Here is a 20,130-nt window from a genome sequence, read left to right on the forward strand (position 1 = left end):
AGTCAAAAATTGACACTGATGGTCCCATATCTGATAGATTATTTGAAGGCGTTTCTACGCCTGTGTCATCCAGACTCTTTCTCCTTGAGGGCTTGCCCAGTTTGGAAGGCTCGTGAAGAGATCTCGTGCTTTTATTTCCATTCCCTAAAGGGTGTGCCTCGGGAGGGATGGTTATATTTGTATCAACAACCTCCACTGAAGATTCAGAATACGATTTCTGCTTAGATTTAGATACAACGACTCCATTTGTGCATGGTTGGGATATTTGTAATAGTCCCAAGTTGATCTGCATAACCGTTTTCAGGAGCAGGAAAATTTTGACAATCACGAAAAGGATACGAGCCATCTGGAGGTCCTATCCCTTCGTTAATTGCCATGAAAACACCACGACAATTCTTGCAGGATAGTTTTTTGTTCACGTACTTCAGGAGATAGGAGATACTCATACTGAACGTTACAAGCGGTGCATTTTGTCCAAAAGGAATCACCCCTTTCATAGATAAAAAGAATTGTCATCAACAAAGCAAATATTTAGAATAATTTCATTAAAATAAAGAAATTATTTAGAATAAGGCCTTGTATGTTTATGGGTTATTTGGTTAACCAATTGACATGGTCACTCGGGGTACCCTAGGCCGACCTTATTTGGGAGTATCGGTAAGAAAATATATGATAAATGAAAGACAACAAAAAAAAGATAGACCAAAATAGGGTAAAATCCTTTGACCTTGTATCACAAAAGGTCTCATTGTGATTAACCAAACAAAGAATTATAATAAGACTTAGAATAATTGTCATTATCAAAACAAAGATTTGCTTGGCAAAACTGAGAATGCAAATGCACATACCTAGTATTTCTCCTGATTATCGTATGAGGTTCGATCACTTAGGTTGGACAATGTATTCCATGCTTACGAGAGAATAAATGCCCCGTCTGCCCCCAACAGTTTTGTTGCAATAAGGGTTGATCAGACGATACATCTCCATAAACTGTCTGATGAGCCTAGCCATACCGGAAGATGGTTTTAGACCAAAAATTGCATAGAAATCAGTTTCCCTTTTTGGTATAAAACCAATCTGCGGCTAGGCTTGTCAGATAGTTTACGGAGATGTATCGTTTGCTTCTTTGTGTTCAATGCTTGGCTTAGTAATTTCCTTTAATCACCAACTCCCCTCTTATAATAATATTGAATCCCTGTTTTCACTTCATCTGACAATGTGGGACAACATACTTTTTTGTCATTATTGAGGCTAATGGTTTTTCTTCTTCTTTTATTTAAAGAATAGGATAATTCAATAATATTTTCAAGAATTTGATACTTTTAAGTATATTATTTTATCAAATGTTAATAACAAACTATTAAAATGATTTATTAGTATAGCTCCAATAAAAAGAGTTTTATTTTAAACATTTGATTTTCACTAAGAACTATTTAAATTGGATTGAAGTTATTACTATGAGAGTGGTTATAACTCGTACTTTCAAACAATGTATATGACTCGTATTTGATATTTAATAAACTTATGTTATAGTCATTATGACGAATGTTACTTATATTAATAGAGGCATCGACACCTTCAAGGGAGGGTCTATGTACAGCCCCGGGTAACTCAAAATAGTTTGCATGCGAATGACAATAACGACGGGGAGAAATACCACCGCTATTGAGTTATTCGGTCGATGAAGGGACCTAACGACCGTAAACTGCGTATATTTTATTTATTTATTTTCATATTATTATCATTCTAGCCGGGTAGGTTTTATGGAAATAACTTAGTGATAGTGAAGTGAAGAATTAAAGAAATTCCTGGCCTCAAAGACATGAGGATAGGAAGGGATTGCAAATATGCCTTCACCTTCTCGAGGACATGTTAATGAGTATCACTCCAGACAACTTTTGACCCTTCTTAAGATGCTTGAAGAGATGATCGCAAGTGTAAGTGAGTTTACTAATGTAGCGACTAATATTTTGAATTTTATCCAAAAATCTTCGAACCTCTCGCTCATTTCGGGGTGATGTCATGGCTGTGAAGGCCGCAATCTTGCTAAAGTCGACTTCTATTCCTTTTTGAGTAATCAGAAATATTATCATCTTACTAGTAGTGACACTGAAGGTGCACTTCATTTGATTTAAACAGAGATGGTATTTCCAAATCCTGTAAAGGAATTTCTCCATGTTCGTGATATGTTCAGCTCGATTCTTTGATTTGACGATGATATCATCAACGTAGACCTTGACTTTCTTGTGGATTATGTCGTGGAGAATAGTTGTGACTTATGATTGCTTTCTGATAAGTAGCTCCATTATTCTTCAGTCCAAAGGGCATCACTCGATTTCAAAAGATACCGACCTCTGTGGTGAAAGTTGTTTTCTCCTTGTTTTCAGGCGCCATCAGGACCTGATTATATCCCGAGAAATCATCCATTAATCTAAATTTAAAAAATACATATTTTCTATTACTGAACAAATACTATTAATAAACTAATTGAAAAAAAAAACTTAAATATACATTGTAAAGTTATTTTAAATCATGTTATTTTATATATAAATTTAAGATATAAATTTTATATATATGAAAAAATATATAGCAAGTAAATTAAATGTATAAATTATTTTAAAAAAATTCCTATTAATTGCAAGTGGTCTTGCAAGATAAATTTGTAAATTAATTGTGAGTTATGTATTATAAAATATGTACATTTGAAATTACTATATTTATTATTAAGATATATGAAACTATTGTAAAATTGTTGTAGAATATATGGATAATTAAATCAGTAAAATATAAAAAGAAAATTTAATTTATAAATTAATGAAATCATGTTGAAATAATAATTTTAAATATTTTTAAAAAATATTTTTATCAACATAAATGTTAATACAATTTTTGTTAGAAAAAATAAATAAATTAATATTAAACAAGTCATTAATAAATAAGTCATTATTAAGCAAACTAGCATTTATCCTGTGCATTTGCACGAGTAATAATATAAAAAACCCGTGAAAAAGTTATTACGGTAAAAATGTGATAGCATTTTTCATTTTATTTTTAACCGTTTTAAATTTAAGGGCGGGTTAACCCACAATTCGACTCAAGTATCCATTTACTCTCACATTGCAGAACGATCTGAAAACAATTGATACAGTTTGATTCTTCAACTCATTTAGTTTCACCTCTAGAGTCCACTTCTTACTCATACTACGAGTGAAAGAAAAAATGTAAAGACTATAATTAAAATACCCCAAACGAGACTTACAATATCCATATGAATTATGTCCCTTATCTCTATAAATATGATGAAACTCTTCCATTATTGCTCACTAATAATATTTAAATCTGTAGCGCAGAGTCAAAAGAGAATTATGACTGATTAAAAACTATTGATGAACTACCGCGTTCATCAAATTTGGTGTTGAATTTAAAATATAAAGTGTTATTAGCCTATTTGATTAAAAAATTGTACTTGTTTTGTTAGGTTGTAAGTTCGAACCATAACTATAGAATTTTTAATTTTATTTTTAACCGTTTCAAGTTTTTTGAACGGGTCAACCCACAATCCGACCCAAATATCAATTTACTCTTACATTAATATCCAAATTAACCACAGCTCTCGACCTGGCAATCCGGACACTTTAAAAATTAAGCATCATTATATATATATTTATATATTAGTTAGTTAAAAATTTGAACTTTTATTGTTAAAATCTCTCGCGTTCATCAAATTTGGTGTTAAATCTTAAATATAAAGTGTTGTTAGCTTAGTTGGTTAAAAGGTTGTACTTGTTTTGTTAGGTTACAAGTTCGAAACATACAAATAACATTTTTTATTCTATTTTTAACCGTTTTAAGTTTATGGGCGGGTCAACCGACAATCCGACCCAAGTATCCATTTAATCTCAAATAATCATCCAAATTAACCATAGCTCTCGACCCAGCAATCCAGACACTTTAAAAATTAAGCATCATTATATATATAGATTAGTTAGTTAAAAATTTGAACTTTTATTGTTAAAATGTCTCGTGTTCATCAAATCTGGTGTTGAATCTTACATATAAAGTGTTGTTAGCCTAGTTGGTTAAAAGTTTGTACTTATTTGGTTAAGTTGCAAGTTCAAAACATACAAATAACATTTTTAATTTTATTTTAACCGTTTTAAGTTTATGTGCGAGTCCACCCACAATCCGACCCAAGTATCCATTTACTCTCAAATAAATATTCAAATTAACCATAGCTCTTGACTCGGCAATCCGGACACTTTAAAAATTAAGCATATTTATAATAATTATTATAAATAAATTATAAAATACAATATCATAAATAAAATCTGTAATGCAAATAATGTTGTAATATGTATTATAATATTAATAATATTTTTCAATAATATATATTGAAAGTTGAAACAAAATACTTCTATTTATAAATATATCTATAAAAGAGTGACAACATAAATTATAAAATTTGCAACTTAAGAATAACATATTTGATTTGTGTAATACTACGTTAGTTCATAAACACTTATTTTAATACTTTTTAAAGTTGAAAAGAGCATTTTTTTTAAAATCTTATTTTTTTTAGTGTAATCTTGTACTAAGACAACCACAATTGAAAGATCTAATATTTGACTTAGAGTTGCCCATCATATTGTGATGTAATAATATTAAGTTATTATCGGTCACCGAAAAATTGGTCGACATTAAACACATATTTTTTTAGTATGTTTTAAACACTGAGTCTGTATCTATTTTCTAAAATCACCATCTACTCAAATTTCTTTATCCCAAAAAATTATAAATAAATTATAATTTAAATATTTTATTTATTTATTTTATAACAAAATAAGACAATCAATCCAGCAAGAAGAAAGTCAGATCCTGGACCGGGTATGGTTATTGATAATTCAAGAGCAGCTTAATTTCAAACTTTGATCTCAAAACAACAAATAATCAACAGTTTTCAAATATAGAAACAACCAACCTATAATAGTTTTGGCTATCCATCTGTAAATCTCTCAAGTACACTCAGGAACAATGATAAGAAAAAACAAACAGTTTATAATCTACTATTGGGGGTGGGGTGTAAGTTAAGATATCACTTTAAGTTTTCTAACTTCAGCATCTTCTTCTTCTTGCTGCTTTTGAATAATAAGGCCATCTTGGGTTAAGTTTTCTAGCTTCAGCTTCAGCTTCTTCTTCTTCTTGCTGCTTTTGAAGAATAAGGCCATCTTGGGTTGCGGCTGGGTCAAGATCCCAACATCATTCTGGCAGATCATCAGTCTTCTCTGCACCTCTAATTCGCCAACAAGGAACACAATGTGAGAATCACAACATTTCCTTCTTCAAAACCCTACAAATGGAACCCTTATCTCCGCTCCTAGGATAAATTCTAAGGCATCCTCCCCGTGTTGTTTTTTCTCTGCTCAGTACATAAGAAAAGATGTTCATTTCTTCAACCACATCAATGTTTGATGTCCTAAAATTTCCACAAGATTTCGTAAAGCTAGATTCTATCCAATTCACCGACCCAAACTCCGAAATAGTTTTAGAGTTCATGTAATTGATTGCAATTTTAAAAGGTGAGACTGAAATCACTTGACGAATCAGACAGTACAGACGTGGCATACCATCTTCTTCGTCGTAGATTGCCCATATCTGCTTTGCCTTGAAGCATTTCTCAGACCTTTCATTGTCAAAGTTGTGAAAATCAGAGTCAGGAACCGTCATGTCGCATTGATGTCCTCCTCCTCACCACTGATTGAAGCTCCATTGTGCCAGAAATTGTGGCAGTGCTAGGCTGGTTAGAAACCACCACCTCTCCTTCTCCTCCTTCTCGGTTCGTTCACTAAGATCAGACAATATATTTCATGCTTCCGATAGAGGCTTAAATGCCCCATCTGTTCCAACAGTTTTGTTGCAATAAGGGTTAAATAGACAACACATCTCCGTATACTGTTTGATGAGCCTAGCCTTAACAACAAATAGTTTTAGATCAAAAATTGCATAGAATTCAGTTTCCCCTTTGAATGTTGTCTCAGATGCAACATACACATCAAATATAGCTTTCATTTCTTTTATACCCTCCAAAATTGGACAAAAAATTTGAGCTCAAATCATAGCTACTTGCGCCATTATAGTCTTTATCAACAAATCTTTTCTCAACCTCCTCCCTTTCTGTCCTGCGAACCTCCTTTACCGCAATAGGAGCCTCCTCCCTTTCTGCCCTGCAAACCTCCTCCTCTACCTCCATTGTAGCCTCTTCCTCTATCGCACTGGTAGCCACCTCTTCCTTAATTTCCTTAATTTCTGTAGGAGACTCCTCTTCCGCCATAGGTGCTACCTCTAGCTCCCTAGCAGCCTCCTCTTCCGCCATAGGAGCCACCTCTACAGCCATAGGAGCCTCCTCTACAGCCATAAGAGCCTCCTCCTTTTCCTCCCTAGCAGCCTCTTCTTCCGCCATAGGTGCCACCTCTACCTCCCTAGCAGCCTCCTCTACAACCATAGGAGCCTCCTTTTCCTCCCTAGCAGCCTCCTCTTCCGCCATAGGTGCCACCTCTACCTCCCTAGCAGCGTCCTCTTCCGCCATAAGAGCCTCCTCTACAGCCATAGGAGCCTCCTCCTTTTCCGCCCTAGTCTAGCCGCCTCCCCTTCAGTCATGTGAACCTCCTCCTCTTTCGCCGTGGGAACCACCTCTTCGTTAATTTCCATAGATCAAACAAGAACCACAAAATTGTAAATCCAATACTCAGATTAGCATCCACAAAATTGTAAATCCAATACTCGGATTAAAACTTTTGAAATAAAATAAAACATCCGAATTGCACACTGAGGCCACAGCAGATACGCAAAACTAAGCTAATAAACCTACAGTAGTTCGATGAAAACTAATTAGATATATAAGTATCACGTCTTCCTATATCAAAGTTTCATGAATTTCAATCTAAATCAAATCAATCGCCTATCTGTAGCTGAAGCTCGCAATTGGTTCATGAATTGCATTTTGACATGAAATGAGAAACAAATGAAGGAAAAAAGAAGCTGAAACTCACTCCGGTGTAGGAAAATTGTGTCGGTTCGCAGGACAGAAAGGGAGGAGGCTGAGAAAAGATTTGTTGAGAAAGACTACAATGGTGCAAGTAGCTATGCTTTGAGAGCTTAAATTCTTTGTCCAAGCTTGGAGGGTATAAAAGAAATGAAAGCTACATTTGATGTCTATGCTGCATCTGAGACAAAATTCAAAGGGGAAACTGATTTCTATGCAACTTTTGGTCTAAAACCATATGTTGTTATGGCTAGGCTCATCAGACAGTTTACGGAGATTTATCGTCTGCTTAACCCTTATTGCAACAAAACTGTTGGGGCAGATGGGGGCATTTAACCTTCTCTCGGAAGCATGAAATATATTGTCCGACCTAAGTGAACGAACCTTGTACGATATCTGGAGAAATACAAGGTCAAAGGGTTTTGCCCCTATTTTGGTCTATCTTTTTTTTGTTGTCTTTCATTTATCATATATTTTCTTACGATACTCCCAAACAAGGTCGGCCTAGGGTACCCCTAGTTACCCTGTCAATTGGTTATCCAAATAACCCATAAACATACAAGGCCTTATTCTAAATCATTTCTTTCTTTTAATGAAATTATTCTAAATATTTGCTTTGTTATTGACAATTAATTAAATCTTTTTTTTCTATGAAAGGGGTGATTCCTTTTGGACAAAATGCACAACTTGTAACGTTCGGTATAAGTATCTCCTGAATTGTCGTGGTGTTTTCATGGCAATTAACGAAGGGATAGGACCTCCAGATGGCTCGTATCCTTTTCTTGATTGTCAACATTTTCCTGCTCCTGAAAACTGCTATGCAAATCAACTTGGGACTATTACAAATATCCCAACCACAAATGGAGTCGTTGTATCTAAATCTAAGCGGAAATCGTATTCTGGATCTTCAGTGGAGGTTGTTGATACAGATATAACCATCCCTCTCGAGGAACACCCTATAGGGAATGGCAATAAAAACACGAGATCTCTTCACGAGCCTTCCAAACTGGGCAAGCCCTCAAGGAGAAAGAGTCTTGATGACACATGCGTAGAAACATCTTAAATAATCTATCAGATATGGGACCATCAATGTCAATTTTTGAATCAAAAAAGTTATTAATTAATAGGGCATTGTCTGAATTAAGAAAGAAGTTGCCAGAGATAAGGAAAGCTGATGCTGAAGTAGCTGCACTGAAGAAAAACCTAGCAAATTTACCTCAGAAAGAAGCAGCAGCAGCAGGAAAATCAGTAGGAGAGGTGGTGGTGTCTAACAAGCCTAGTACTGCCGCAATTAATTTCTGGCACAGTTGGACTTCAATCAGTGGTGAGGAGGAGGGCATCAATGCGCATGAAGGTTCCTATCTCTGATTTTCACAATTTTGACAATGATAGGGCTGAGCAATGCTTCAAGGCGAAGCAGATATTGGCGCTCTATGATGAAAAAGATGCTATGCCACGTCTGTACTGTCTGATTTCAGTCTCACCGTTTAAACTGCAATTAGTTACATGAACTCCAAAACTGATGCGGAGTTCGGGTCAGTGAATTGGATAAAATCTGGATTTACGAAATATTGTGGAAAATTTAGAACATCTTTTCTCATGTATTGAGCAGAGAAAAAATAAAACGGGGAGGATGCCTTAGAATTTATCCTAGGGGCGGGGATATATGGGCCATATACAAGAACTGGTCATCGGAATGGAACAGGGAGACCCCCTTTGAAGTTAGGCATCAATATGAGATGGTGGATGTTATGATGGATTATGATGAAGAAGATGGGGTTTGCATGAGTCCACTGGTGAAAGTAGATGGTTACAGGACTGTGTATGGGAGGAACCCAGATAAGGGTTCCATTAGTTGGGTTTTGAAGAAGGAAAAGTTGAGATTCTCACATCGTGTTCCTTCTTGGCGAATTAGAGGTGGAGAAAGGACTGATGATCTGCCAGAATGCTGTTGGGATCTGGACCCTGCCGCCACCCAAGATGGCCTTATCCTTCAACAGCAGCAAGAACAAGAAGAAGCTGAAGCTGGGAAACATAAAGTGATATCTTAACTTACATTCCATCCCCCAATTGAAAAGATTATGAACTGTTTGTTGTTTCTTATGATTGTTTGTTCCTGACAGTGTACTTGAGTGATTACAGATGGATGGCCAAAACTATTATAGGTTGTTTCATTGTTGTTGATGATGTTTTTGATTTTGACATGTGAAAATTATTCTACATGTCAAATTAAAGTTGAACAGTGGGTTAATTTCCTTTTCCCTGTGGTTGACTTGATTTGGGATAGAAAATACAAATATGAATGAATTTATATTTTATAATTGATGTATGTTTGTCTTTATCTTTCAATGAGATTTGATCTTCACTTACAAATAATATATTGTTTGTTGTTGCTCCGCTCCAGCTAAATGAAATTTCTTGGCAGTAAAACTAATAAATAAGACAAATCCTCTTTTCTGAGGTGTGAATGTCTTTATTCTTGAATTACTTGATTCAAACCATATTAATTGTGTTCTTATATAGAGCACATTATATATAGCTTTGTTTTAATAATCATATTCAAGAGATTACTTTAAGTGTAAAGAGATATAATTTTGTATGTAACAACTAAACTATAAATTAACGGTTAATATTGAAAATTAAATCTTTTTTTTTTATTTTGGATAGATTAATGTTTTTTTATGAACTTTTATAATTAATCATAGATTCATAATGTTTAACATAATATTATAAAACAAATAATTAGGATAATAAAAATATATAAAAAGTAGCATATTCAAAAGAAGCTAATGCATTTTTCTAATCAAAAATTATATTTTGTAATAAAATAAAATAAAATAAAATAAACAAATGAATTAAAAAATAAATCGAAATAAAACATAACTCTCTCCTAAGGGGGGAATTTGAGGAGATGACCCTCAATAATGCAATAATGTCTTAAATGCGGAAAGTGCAGAGTTAAAAAAAAAGCGATAGTGATCCCTTTTACTGTTTTTAGACGAAAATGCCCCCGTTGCGTCACGCAACCTCAGTTATTTTATTTTTTATTTTTCAAAAAATTTTAATTATGAATTTTTTTGGACGAAAATACCCTAGTTGCATCACGCAATTGCGAGACGAAAAGAAAATAGAAAAAAAATAATAAAAATTCGGTTGCGTCACGCAATTAGAGTTGCGTTATGCAAGGGTATAATTGTCATTAAAAAAAGAGGGTCAACAACGCTATTTAAATTATGCACTCACACTATCCGCTATTCACCCTATCAGTGAGGTCATTTCCTCAAATTTCATTTCCCCTCACGGAAGGATAATCTATTGTGATAATTTAAAATGAGTACATATAATGATTGATTGAACATTCTAAATTAATTTGTAAGTTTTTTAAAAACTTCACCTTGTTAATGAGAAAAAAAGTTAAAAAAAATGTTATTAATACCCCTACTCTTTTTAACAATAATTTTTTAAGATTATCACTGCTAGTGATTCATCTGGCCTTGTTTGGTTTCTCTTAAAAGTATTCGATTATTGGGAAAAAATTAGAGCACATTGTCCCGAACTATTTCCAGTTCTTATATTAGCACATTAGCCTTTGGTACTCTAATGTCTTTTTATCGACATTTTTCGAAACGTTCAGACTCGATAATTTACGCCCTAGAACTCACTTTTCTCTCGAATCTCGAATGAGATAAGAACCAAAATAGTGAGTGCGACTATAATTAAATTTTAATTTGTCAATGTTTTGCTAAGTCTTGTGGCCTACATTTATATTGAATCTCGTAAAACGAGACGAGGAAATGACTCTCTCGAATTTGCCTAAGTGTGTGATGATAAACCACAAATAGGACTTAAACAAAATTATACTAGCTTTGACTCTTTTAAAGTTGTTACTTAATTTACTCATCGAGAAATTAGGCAGGAAAAATATATTTTTTTTAGTCAAACACGACTTAGAAATTTCGATTTGGTCGGGTGTTTGGTTACACGTGAGAAAAATCATCAACATTATGTCTCAAGTGCCCACCGAAATGAATGATCTCTACTACAAATACAAACGTTTTGTCATTTTTTGAAAATATGATTTTTATACTTTTATTTTATAATTTATTCAAATCATATCCACATATCTAAGGCTCTAGCTTATTTCCTAAACTAGATTTAATTATTGTACTCATATATTCATAAGGCATGTGTCTGGGTTCATCATTTTGCGATATAAAAAAATACTGAATTTTAGAGAAATTCAAACTCACTTGTGAGTTGTGAATAAGAAAGGGTAGGAACCTGTAAAGATTGCAAAAATATGAGTTAGCTTTTCAAAGAATTTATATTTTAATTTATAAAAATGAAGAATTTTATTTTTTTGAAATTTTTAATGTTGGTTGAAGCTTTAATGGAGGATTGATATCCAAGCTCTCTCGCTTTAAAACTTTCCCACCCCTGAAATAAAACTCTATGATGCTTTTTTTAAATGATTCATGCAATAATATTATGAATGGATAGTCGTTTACACATAACGACAAAAACACTAAATTTATAAAAAAAAATCACACAAATATTACAAAATTAACATGTGCAGAGATCTTCCAAAAAGGAAATGAGCTCTCCAACTGAATCTATCGGCTTCCCACATCGAACATCATATAATGTTAGGATGATAGCATTGTGTTGGATCCGCAACAGTCATTTAAGATTGTTGAAAGATCTACGATTTCTCTCTAACCAAATTATCCACCATAAAAAATAGAGATACAACCTCATTGTTTCAAACCCACAAATCTAGCTACCTCAATCCACGATTTTCAATACGCACCAATGATTCCCGACAAAACCCAAAAAATACCAGTAATACTCCAAATAATGCACTAAATACCAACGACACATACTACATCGTCTCCACCTCCTTAAGACACATACTACATCGACTAACTAAGATAAGACACTTACGTATATATTTATCATCAGTTAAAATCCCATTGTGGATCACACTTCTCTAACTAAATGATTGAGTCTTCGTGAGAACGGGTGCATGAGAAGATAAGGTCCCTAGTCATGCACAAAACAATTAGGGAGTATGTTGTCAAATAAAGAGTGAAATACTTTTATTTATTACAACTTTCTTTTAAGTATAATTCAAATAATAGATTAATAAATAATATGAATTAAATTTTCGTAGATAAGAAAAATTCAAAGTTTAAACTCAATTGTAGGGTGCCTCCGATTAGAGGACCTAACAAAAATAGGCTTATGCCACGTATTGCAAAGAACACACGGTATTCTTTAGTAAAAGGCGAAAGAATAGTTCGCTTTGTGTTTAGTGCTTGGCTTCGTAATTTTTTGTAATCACCAACTCCTCTCTTATAATAATATCAAATCCCTATTTTCACTTCATCTAACAATGTGGGACAACACACTTTTTTGTCATTATTAAGGCTAATGGTGTTTTTTCTTCTTTTATTTAAAGAATAGGATAATTCAATAATACTTTCAAGAATTTGATACTTTTAACTATATATTATTTTATCAAATGTTAATAACAAACTATTACAATGATTTATTAGTATAGCTCCAATAAAAAGAGTTTTATTTTTAACATTTGATTTTCACTAAAAACGCTTTAATTTGAATTGAAGTTATTACTATGATGGTGGTTATAACTCGTACTTTCAAACAAGGTATATGACTCGTATTTGATATTTAATAAACTTATGTTATAGTCATTATGACGAATGTCTATATATATCTCGGGTAACTCAAAACAGTTTGCATGCGAATGGAAATAACGACGGGGAGAAATATCGTCGCTATTGAGTTCTCCGGTCGATGAAGGGACCTAACGACCGTAAACTACGTATACTTTTTTTTTCATATTATTATCATTCTAGCCGGGTAAATTTTATGGAAATAACTTATCCCGACTAGATTTTAAATCCTAGCTCGGCCCTTGGACACCTTATCAACCTGACATAAAAAATGTTAAATGAGGCTAATGAGTTTTCCATTTTTTGTGTTAAATTGTTATACTTTCCTAGGACCACCATCTTCTTATGTTATAAGTTGTAGTGTTATTGCCTTCTTTTTTCCATTGGCTTACTAGGGTCTGCCATACATCATCTAATTAAGATGATAAATGAGGGTTTCCATTTTTTGTGTTAAAAAAACATAGTTTCCTAGGACCACCGTCTCCTTGTGTTATAATTTGTGTTGTTATTGCCTTCTAGTTATATATTGTTTTTGTACCTATGTATATACATCTTTTATCCAATTTCAAAATAATCAACGTAATTCAATATCTAAGCATCTCTAAGCATTTGTATAAAATAAACTTGATAAGAAGACCATAGTAACTAGAAATCACAAATTTTTCGGATTGACTTTGTCATTTACTAATCCAAATTTCCCCTCATTTACATGTCTAACACAAAAAATTAATCATCAAAACTCCCAAAACAAAATGAGACTAAATAACCATCTTTTTGTTTTATATTGCTTTATGTTTGCATACAAAATTACTACTTTAGTTCCAAATTCTAGTGTGAGTTTTGTAAGATTATTTTTCTAAAAGATGGGGCAAATTTTATTAATCCATTTTCTTTTCGAAATTAGCCGAAGAAACGATAAAATCCATAAAAACATACATGTTCAAGTTCTAATATGGTGTGTTATAAATATTCACAACAAAAGAAAAATTCAAAAGAAAAAATATACTAATACACTCGCATACAAAAAATAAAAAATGCACATAAACAAAATACCAATACACTCAAGTCCTAATTCAATGTAGGAACTCAAATTTTCTAAGTACATATCGGCACCGTTCAGAGTATTTCTATGTGAACAGTTCCGGTAGGATGACACCATATAGCATGAACATACAAGATAACCTAAAAGAAGCAAAACCATATAAAAACATTAAATATTATGAATGGTAAATAATTTACTTGACCAATCTTATTAGATGGTGTTTCAATTCTTTGGAAAAACATCTCCAATCATTATATGGTTAGTTCAAATGATTGAATGATACTGTAATTATTAATCGAATAATACTGTAATTCTACGACAGAGGAAGAAGAGGTAATTGATGTTCATCCTATAATTATTGTTCATAAAATCATCCAAAACAAAAAACAACTAGTCAGATTTAGATATGAAGACTATTTAGATCTGATTGATTCCTTGTATACTTGTAAGTGGTTCCAAACAATTTATTTTAATGCCTGAACATCCACATGTTTAGATGTTTTGTCATAACTGACTTCAATCTTATATACATGTTGAATTCACAATAGTTGACTTCAATCTTATTTTCATGTTGAATTCACAATAGTTAATTAGTAAATACACTTAAACTATTACAACTTAACATATGATCATCAAAAGAAATATTTACAAAGAAATATTTACAATGGTATACACTTCATTTAGATCATATTCCGAAAAAAATCATTTCTGAGAGAGTCTATGTAACAAAACACTCATTTTCAAATAGACTCATCAATCAGATACAAAAGAAAAGAATGAAGATAAATATAGAGCCAATAAGATAAACCCTCACCCTTTACAAATACAAGATACAATCAATTAAATCCCACCTCACATCATTGTCCACGTAACATGTTTGTACCAAAAAAATTAAAAGATGTTTCCTAACAGAAAGTGAGTGATTCTATGAACAACCAAAGCTATAGAATTCTATTATACAAGTAATATAACTAACTCTATTTTTATATTCAAAGGAAGTACTATATAAAGGGATAGTCATATAAAAACAATAAGAGCTCCAAATCTACAGTTTTCTTTATTTCTGACCTTTTATTGGTAAGCAACTATATGACAATCTCTGGAATAGCATTTTACAGATCCTATGATTTGTATTATTTAAAATAATGAAACAATCAGATACTTTTTAACCAACCTAACGAGGCTGAGGAATAAGTGTGTCATTGTCCTCTACATCACTATGAACATCTCCATTGGATGCTTCAGTTAAACCTACAAACCTAGAAGAATAAAAATAATATTAAACATATGAATTATTTGAAATAGGAAAGAAATTGAGAACTGTAATTGTAATATTCCTTCCATAAGCTTCTAAGGCCTACCTACTTTCTGATACTTTCAATGATCGGGACACACCCGGACATTGTGTTTTAAATTAAGCCCCAAACTCAGAAACAAATATTCCTCATATTCTCTATTCTATCTTCCACAATAGGGGTTGAAAAATAGATGATTCATTCTCCTGCAAGATTCAACCAGAACTATTGTAAAGAATCATCCTTTACTCTTTTTCAATGCTAGGACAAAAGGATATTACATAATTCTAGGCCTTGTTTGATGAAAGGTTATTTGAAAATAATACAAATATTTCCTACCATGAATTAATTCATTCAAATAATCAACCAAATACTTTATTTTTATAATATTTTAAACATTTAACCCAAATGACATAAGTTAAGAAGGTTTGAAAGAAAACCTCATAATCACCTCCGGAAATAGGGTCTTCCCCATTCGTATCTTCATTCTCGAAACCCCATGTTGCAAAATCTTCAATTCCAGTATCATCCAACTCAGCATTATCATTGATGTTGTAAGTTTCATGAAATTCTTCATTTATACTATCAAATGAAGTAGACATAATTGGTGACCTTTGACTACTTTCATAAAATATATTCACTATGTGCTTGAGTGAGGGAGAAATCTCCTACGACATGCCTATGGAATTCACCATCCTGTCAATGCAATCTATATGGATCATAACAAGAAAATTTTCACAAAGAGATGTAAGAGTAAAGGATAACAACACACTGTAATTATTAGCATACCAATATCCAGTCAATTTTGTCCTTTATACTAAACAACTTATATTTATTTTATATTTCATTTCAGGTCCTATAAAATGAGAATAGATCCCTAGGTTATAGGAAATAAATGAATAGTGTGGAAATCTATACTCTCCTCCCTACAAAGTTCCCTTTTATATTTCCCATTGAAACAAAGTCATAATCACCATGAAATCAAAACCAACATACCTTTGGCGAAAGAAAGATCAATACTATCAAATTTTTTCACATGGAGGGACTCAAATGACGATTCAAGTGTTGATGAAGGCGATACCTGCAAATGCATTCACCCTTAGTTTTGAAATCATCATTTTGTAAAACAATTATTATTACTGAATACTAACCTTCTAGTCTGACTCTTTCTTAAATTATTGCAGAATAAGATTAGGAGAAGTTATCGGAGAAAACTTACACCCACATGGATAAATGATTGTATCGTTAACTAATGTGGGCATTTTAAAACTATTCGTTCAAAATATAATCCTTCTGTTAAACAATCTACCTTGATATAAACCCTGATAACATTATATGGAAATACATAATCTACTAATGGTGCGACAACAACTGTCCATCTGATCCAACAAACACAAGTTATATTTATCCATCGGTTAAAAACTAACTTTTTTAACAATACTATGTAACCCAGTTATGTTATAGGCCTTTTCATTGATATAATATAAGCACCAGTGGTAGAATAGTTTCCAAACATTCCATTCACTTTGGTGACTAGTACTCGTTTTCTGTACCCTGTATAAAACTGATTTTATAAGTTTATACATATCAAACAAAAAAATACTCAATAAAGACAAGAAAGTACATTGACAGGTGATAGAAAATTAAAGGAATCCAATTAGGAACAACCAAAGAAGACTTGATCGGGCATAACGATTGGGGAATTCATAACACCCTTCCTAATAAAACCTATATTAAATGTCACCATAAACAGGTAAAATTACAAGGAATTCATCCACCTTTTCCTTTCTTGTGATGATTCTCAATACCACTATACCAGCATATACCAAATTCTTATATATCCAAATTCTTCAAACATGTGCATACAACAAAGAATAAATCATTTCTTGTAGAGACGAACAATGTTAAGAGATCCTCAAAAAAGATATGTATTCTTAGACGCTAATCTAATATCAGGACTTTTGTTTGCTGTCTGATTATAAACAACTTTTGTCTCAGTTGACAGATACACTATTTTGTACGATTTATAAGCAGATGTAGAATCCAAACACACAATAATGGACATTGTTTCAGCCCTAATTTGTTGGGATTCAAATTAGTTCAAGTTGTATCCCTGTAGCTAAATCAGAATTATGTAACCACTTTCATCATCACACTATAATGTAGGCACGCATATTATTACACAAACAAATAAAGGGAAAACATATTATGACTTGGGAAATTAAAGGTTGCGAGCTAATCATCTGGATTTTATACAAACTATATACATGTGAGTGCGTTTGTAAGTTGTAATTTGTATGGAGAGTACAACGGCTCACTCATAAAGATGGTTCAACTAAATAAGTCAAATATATACTCTAATTCATCCTTAAAACAAAGAAGTATAACCATTTCTCACTCATAAAGATGGTTTAATCATCTAGTGCAGCGATAACAACCTAGCATCAAAATCCAACTGAAAATAACTGAGAAATCCAAAACACTACAACAAGGGGAAAATCTATGATCTAGACATGAAAAATAAAACCAGTGACCTAAATAAATCGCATATAAACCTCCTTGCATTCTTAAAATATATAAGTATAACCATTTATCACTCAAAAGACTTCCAAGACCCGAAGATGAAGGAAAACCCTAATGGTCGGAGAAGAATGTTACTAACCTCGTGGGTACAACAATCTGGCTGCGGAGAGTCAAGGGATGATAGTGCAGATGAAGGCAAGCCCTAATGGTTGAAGAAGAATGTAACTAACCTCGTGCGCACGACAATCTAGCTACAGAGAGTAAAATTTTAAAATAGTGAAATAAAATATTTATAAAGTTTAAAAATAAAACATAAAAAATATTAAATTTATAATAGTTAAATTTTAAGGTTTTTAACAAAGTTTGTATATATAAAAAAATAAAGGTGGTTGTAAAGTATAAAGTTTGCCAAAAGTTTTTACTTTTTTAATTTTTACCCACGAGTCACGACTTAATAAGCGTTGGCATATAAAGGTGGCTGAAAGTGTGTTTTGTTGTAGTGCATTTTCGAGAAAATAAACAATGGTCTATAAATATAATAGAATTATTTTATTATTACTTACGGATAATAGTGGAATCAATAGCGCAGAGTCAAAAGAGAATTATAACCAATTAAACATACTTTATGAGCAATGCTTTCATGCGTTGCTAACGATTTAATAATTATCTTTGTAGTTCAAGAATATTTCAGTTTATGTTCGAAGTGTCTATCTAAGTGAATAAATGGACTTTTTCATCTTTTGACAAAGACTTGTGACATCTTTTATGTCAATGACACTACTTCGTTTTGTTTTATCTAATCACTTTTTTTTTTGTCAAAGATGCTTTTCTATTCGAAATATATATTCCAAAAAATGGTTTCTTAATTACAATATTGATTTAGGACCCTCAATTATCTTTTCTATAATCACTTTTAATACCTGTTCTGGAAAGATAGGACAATTATGTTATTATTAAACTTGTTGAAGAGATTAAATATAACCAAGTTATATTTATTTTAATGAGAGGTTGAATTGAACTCCGAATTGAATCAGTTTCTCGTCAACAAAGAGCACAATGCAAATAGTTTATGCAACTTCAACATCGGTTGGTAAACCTGATTTAAAAAAAATCTATTAGATCGTGTTCTTTCTCTGCTTGTTTTTTATTTTTGAACCGTTGTGGGACTTCTTTACATTCTTTCACAATTATTAATTATTAACCTCTCTTTTGTCATAAAATAAATTAATGAAAATTATAATAATATTATATATTTAAATTTAACTTATTGTAAAACTAATAATGTTTTACCAATATTTAATTTTTTTTTCAAGTATCTTATATAAGAGTTATAATATGATTAAATTGAGTTATACAAAGACCTTACTTTGCTGGTCTAGGATATGATTAAATTAAGTTATAAAATATATATTTGTAAACACAACTATAATCTTATCAAATCAAGTTTTGGAATATTTATATATTTTTTTAATTTAGCAGAGTTTAAATTTTAAATTTTTCTTATTGACGAAAATTTAATTCATATTATTTATTAATGTATTGTTTGAATTATACTTTATTTTATTTTATTTTTGAAATAAATAAAAGTATTTCACTCTTTATTTGGCATACTTCCTTTGAATTGTAATCCTTCAAAATTATTTTCGTTTAGATGCGCAGATTAATTTTTTACATCATAGTTAATTGTGTTCAAAATAAAATTCTTACATCCAAATTATTCTATGCATGACAAGGGACCTTATCTTCTCTTGCCCCGTTCTTGAGAAGTCATTTAGTTAGAAGAGCGAATAAAAAAGGGACAAAATCCCTACTAACTAGAAGACAAAACATGTCTAGCTCCAATAAAAAGAGTTTTATTTTTAACATTTGATTTTCACTAAAAACGCTTTAACTTGGATTGAAGTTATTACTATGATGGTGGTTAAAACTTGTACTTTCAAACAAGGTATATGACTCGTATTTGATATTTAATAAACTTATGTTATAGTCATTATGACGAATGTTACTTAGATTAACAGAGGCATCGACACCTTCAAGGGAGTGTCTATGTACAGCCCGGGTAACTCAAAACAGTTTGTATGCGAATGGAAATAACGACGGGGAGAAATATCGTCGCTATTGATTTCTCTGGTCGATGAAGGGACCTAACGACCGTAAACTACGTATATTTTTTTTTCATATTATTATCATTCTAGCCGGGTAAATTTTATGGAAATAACTTAGCCCGACTAGATTTTAAATCCTAGCTTTGCCCTTGGACACATTATCAACATGACATAATGGGTAGCTCTCCATTCTTTTTCTCCCATAAAATCAATATTTCCTAAAAAAAAAAACCCTATAAATCGAGGGCATACTTTGAAAGACCCTCATTCTCTATATAGAACACATGCGATCCTCGAAAAACACTCTAGCAGTCGATCACAAAAAATAGCAAAAAATAGCAGTTGTCCATTCATTTTCTAAAATTGATCCCACATCGCTCCTCTAACTTAAGAATGAAGTATTTTAAAGAATGAGAGAGATGGTTAA

The 20,130-nt window shown here is 32.1% G+C and overlaps 2 protein-coding genes and 1 non-coding gene across 3 annotated transcripts; 1 reads left to right on the top strand and 2 right to left on the bottom strand.

Moving 5' to 3' along the window:
* Positions 1–5,862: 5,862 nt before the first annotated feature.
* LOC124929710 (putative surface protein SACOL0050) lies at positions 5,863–6,604 on the bottom strand. The gene is made up of 2 exons (XM_047470137.1): positions 6,078–6,604; positions 5,863–5,962 (listed from the first exon to the last, which is right to left on the bottom strand). Exons 1-2 carry the CDS (start codon positions 6,602–6,604, stop codon positions 5,863–5,865), a joined length of 627 nt encoding a protein of 208 aa, XP_047326093.1.
* A 1,512-nt stretch (positions 6,605–8,116) lies between these two features.
* LOC124929808 lies at positions 8,117–9,171 on the top strand. Its single transcript, XM_047470229.1, has 4 exons — positions 8,117–8,318; positions 8,362–8,500; positions 8,652–9,078; positions 9,163–9,171. The coding sequence occupies exons 1-4, from the start codon at positions 8,117–8,119 to the stop codon at positions 9,169–9,171; spliced, it is 777 nt and encodes a 258-aa protein (XP_047326185.1).
* A 3,077-nt stretch (positions 9,172–12,248) lies between these two features.
* LOC124922894 lies at positions 12,249–12,364 on the bottom strand. The gene has a single exon (XR_007097944.1). It is a non-coding gene; the product is annotated as a U5 spliceosomal RNA (small nuclear RNA).
* Positions 12,365–20,130: the final 7,766 nt, after the last annotated feature.

Source organism: Impatiens glandulifera, chromosome 1 (assembly GCF_907164915.1).
Source record: "Impatiens glandulifera chromosome 1, dImpGla2.1, whole genome shotgun sequence".
NCBI classification, from domain to species: Eukaryota; Viridiplantae; Streptophyta; class Magnoliopsida; order Ericales; family Balsaminaceae; genus Impatiens; species Impatiens glandulifera.

What these genes read in the sequence shown, in the direction of transcription:
- LOC124929710 (XM_047470137.1), bottom strand. Translation starts at nt 6,604, where the DNA reads ATGGCTGTAGAGGAGGCTCTTATGGCGGAAGAGGACGCTGCTAGGGAG. An exon ending in TTTTTGTCCAATTTTGGAGG is followed by an intron (nt 5,963 to 6,077) that starts GTATAAAAGAAA and finishes TGTTAAGGCTAG; the next exon opens with GCTCATCAAACAGTATACGG.
- LOC124929808 (XM_047470229.1), top strand. Translation starts at nt 8,117, where the DNA reads ATGGGACCATCAATGTCAATTTTTGAATCAAAAAAGTTATTAATTAAT. An exon ending in GGTGGTGTCTAACAAGCCTA is followed by an intron (nt 8,319 to 8,361) that starts GTACTGCCGCAA and finishes GACTTCAATCAG; the next exon opens with TGGTGAGGAGGAGGGCATCA. An exon ending in AAAGATGCTATGCCACGTCT is followed by an intron (nt 8,501 to 8,651) that starts GTACTGTCTGAT and finishes TGTATTGAGCAG; the next exon opens with AGAAAAAATAAAACGGGGAG.